The following is a 3,332-nucleotide window of genomic DNA, read 5'->3' on the forward strand; positions in this document are numbered from 1 at the left end:
CCCTCTCCGCCCCGCAGGGTTCGCTCCGTCCCGCTGCCGCCCTCTCCGCAGCGCCTTCGCTTTTGCACCTCCTCCCGCAGTTCCGTCGGGAAAAAACCCCAAACCAACAGCCCTAAACCCGTAATATTGCAGCAGATGTGCAGGGAGCTGCTGTTGAGTAGCTCCTGAGAGCTGTTGTTTTTTTTATTTACAGCGGGACGGTCACGGCAGTGCAGAGAGGCCAGCGCCGTTTTTTGCCAAAGTTTGATGTAGGGAGTTTAAAACCCAACTCCAAATACTCACCCGGTACTCACTCTCTCAGCTCTCCCAAGTCCCAGCCAAATCTTGACTTTAGGCTCATCAAAAAAAATACGAAAATAAACCACAATGTGGGAACAGAGCCATTGCTGTGACCTTTCAATCCAAGAGCGTTTGCAAAATACTACCCAGTGGCTTGTTTTGAAATACTTGGTATTCTTACACTGGGTGTGTAATGAAGCACAGTTTGATGCTGTCTAGTGCTCAGCCTGTGGCAACACTTTTAAACACGTTTTGCACAAGTTATTTATTGACTGCTTGAAGAGGACTTAAACTCTGAGATCAAAGGCAAAGCGATGAAAATTCAGGAGGAACCATGGGCCAAAATATGGATTTGCCTCATTCATGGGGATTCATTGGTATCTGCAGTGTGGTAGGAGCCTGTTAGGTCCTTACTGCTGCTGCCTGGTCCAGTCCTTCGTGGTAGATACTGCTCTCTCATCAGCTAAGTGCCAGGAGAGCTGAGAGCCACATGCTGGTTAAATGTCTGTGACTTTAGTGGCAGTTGTTGTGCCAGCCTTAAGTACGATGGGTGACTTCTGAGGGAGAGAAGATGCTGTTCAGCCTCACAGCGGGCTGCCCGTGCAATTTGTGTTCCAGAATGGATGAGAACTACATCCTCCTGCCGCACGGAGTCAACTTCCAAGAGGCGATTTTCCCAGACACCCAGGAGAACAGAAGGATGTTTGCCAGCCTTTTCCAGTTTTCTAACTGTTCGCAGGCACAGCACGTGTTGAGCTTCTCCAGTGACTGGGAGATTCAAGAAGACAACCGGGTAAGGGATTTATTTGCTCTCTAGGACTTGTTTTCCAAGTGGGCACAGGTATTCCCACGTCATTTGCAAACATATATATATGAATGCAGAGCAGCAGGTCCCTGGTTTTCCTGGTCCTTTGGTGGTATCACTGCCAAAGTAACACGCTGGTGGGGAAATATTAAACTTTGTTTTCAAAGCTGACCTCTGTGTTAGCCCTAGCTTGCTATGGACCTGAGCAAAGTTTGGTATCAACACATTCATGTGCAGTATCTTGGAAACTAGCACTGCTTGCGATCCTGTCCTACTCCACCCTGGTCATTGCTGGGTTTGCTATCTCTAGATCCCATACTTTAACTTCAGCTGAAATACTCAGGAGCAAAGCTTTGCTTTTTCATTTCTGTGTTCATCTTGTCATGAGAGCAGTGCAGGCACCATGATAGACTGTAAGGGATTATTCCTGCCTAACTCCACATAACAGCATAAACATCTACTGAACTAATCACCCTAAGCTGTCTTTGTAGCAGCCGGGGAAAAATAGACTGTTGAGGGCAAGTTCTATCTGAGTGGTGAAGGCATGGTTTGATCTGAATGACGCCGGCACCTACTTCTGAACAAGCCAAATGAAATGCCTCTTTCTGCTCTCAAAGGAGGCCACAGCAAGTAGTTCACCCTTTAGGCGATCCTCTTAAGAGTGGAATACGTTTTTTTAGTACAGAAAGTCCAGCAGTGCCTGTTGTTAGTGGCTTCTGAGCCTCTTTATGGAGCTGTAGTGTGTATAATAAATGCAGGATTTTAAGAAATACTTCCTTGGCAGCAAGAAACAACCTGCAGTTGTGTGTGTGCGTGTTTGGGATGTATTTGCAAAGGAGGAATTTGGAGAGCTGTTTTAGTGCCAAACCTTATTTTTTGAGGCTAGTGGTTTCCACTGGTAGCCGAGAATATTTTAAGTGTCTCTTTAGGTCAGGATGAAGAGGACATGTGCCATTTCTTGTGCTTTCTGTGAATTCATCCAAGGTACAATAGTTATGTGTGGGAGCAGAAGCACTAGTAGCTTGTTTGGGAGATGGAGGGAGGAAGCTTGGTAGCTGGCTCAGCCCTTTACCTTCACTAGCTGGCCAGTGGCCAGCAGACAAAGTTTGAGCTGCTGCGTGGCCATCTAGCCAGTGACACAACCTCGCTCCTTGGGATGCCCAGTAAGAGAGTGTTTTCTCACAGCTGATACTTTGGGGACAGAGTGGGGAATGGCAATGTTCAAATATATGTTTGAGGACAGCAGCAGGAAGTGATCTTCTTGCAATTAGATTGCAGAGCCGTAACCCTGGCTGGGCAAGAAGGGGGGATGTGGAGAGCCCTGGTCCAAATCCTGCCTCCTCCCTGCCGGCCCACAGGCTCCCCTGCGCCTCAAGCAATGTATTTGGCAAGTAAAAGTGTTGCTGCTGCCAAATCCACAGATTTTGCTCTGGGAGAGCAAAGTGACATTGCGGGACCAGCAAATCCAACTCCCAATGTCTGCTCATGATGCCTCTGCACCGTTTATGTAGCTGTGCTAAGTGTAGGGGATCTTGATGGATTGGTGCTCGTTTATGCCAGCAGTGAATCTGGCTGGTTAGCTTTAATGGAAATCACAAGGCAGAAACCCCCAGGGTAAGTTGGGGCAGCCGAAAGCTTATCAAAAGTGCATTTCAGCTGTTGTGCTCTTTGACCCCACGCAGCTGTGAGCAGACTTGGCAGGGATTAGAGCTGCTGGTCGCAAAAGCAGGGGCTGGGGTCTTTACATACTTCAACATCCACCCATCGGGGGAATAAATTCAGCACAACTGATGGGCACTTTGTCTCTCCTTCGTCATGAAAAGCAAAAGCTTCCTCTGCACCAGTTAAAAATAGTTTGGGCTGACTGTGCTTCCATTCAGCTTCTGCATCTGTGTTTGCCCAGCCAAGTGCCGGCTCCTGGTGCCTGTTGTCCCAGCCTGGGAAAGGGGTGGTGTTTCTGGCTGCCATGGTGTTACTGGGAATTTCTTCCCCAATTCTTCCCAGTGCAGGTGTCTGGAGAGCAGCTGTTTTTATTGTTTTGCCCCTCTCTTTACCTTGTCACATCTGATGGTGATTTTCCCAATGGCCAACATGTCTGCTCACATCCCACCACAGTGTGAACAACTTCCATTTGTACATGCACTTGGTGGTACTGGCTCCAGAGCTGAAACCTGTGGCATGTGCGGACTTTGTGGCACAGAAAGTGAGCATTACTTGGAGCATTATTCTTGAAGCTTTTTGGAAGGCT

General features: G+C 48.1%; 1 protein-coding gene across 1 annotated transcript; it reads left to right on the top strand.

The window, feature by feature from the left end:
• Positions 1-898: 898 nt before the first annotated feature.
• On the top strand, positions 899-1,072 carry LOC104272091 (coiled-coil domain-containing protein 3-like; the record flags this gene model as incomplete). The annotated part of the gene is made up of 1 exon (XM_009866990.1): positions 899-1,072. A coding segment is annotated over exon 1 (174 nt), but the record flags the coding sequence as incomplete, so codon positions are not given.
• Between the last annotated feature and the right edge of the window lie 2,260 nt (positions 1,073-3,332).

The sequence above is a fragment of the Apaloderma vittatum genome, unplaced genomic scaffold, assembly GCF_000703405.1.
Source record: "Apaloderma vittatum isolate BGI_N311 unplaced genomic scaffold, ASM70340v1 scaffold3663, whole genome shotgun sequence".
NCBI lineage: Eukaryota > Metazoa > Chordata > Aves > Trogoniformes > Trogonidae > Apaloderma > Apaloderma vittatum.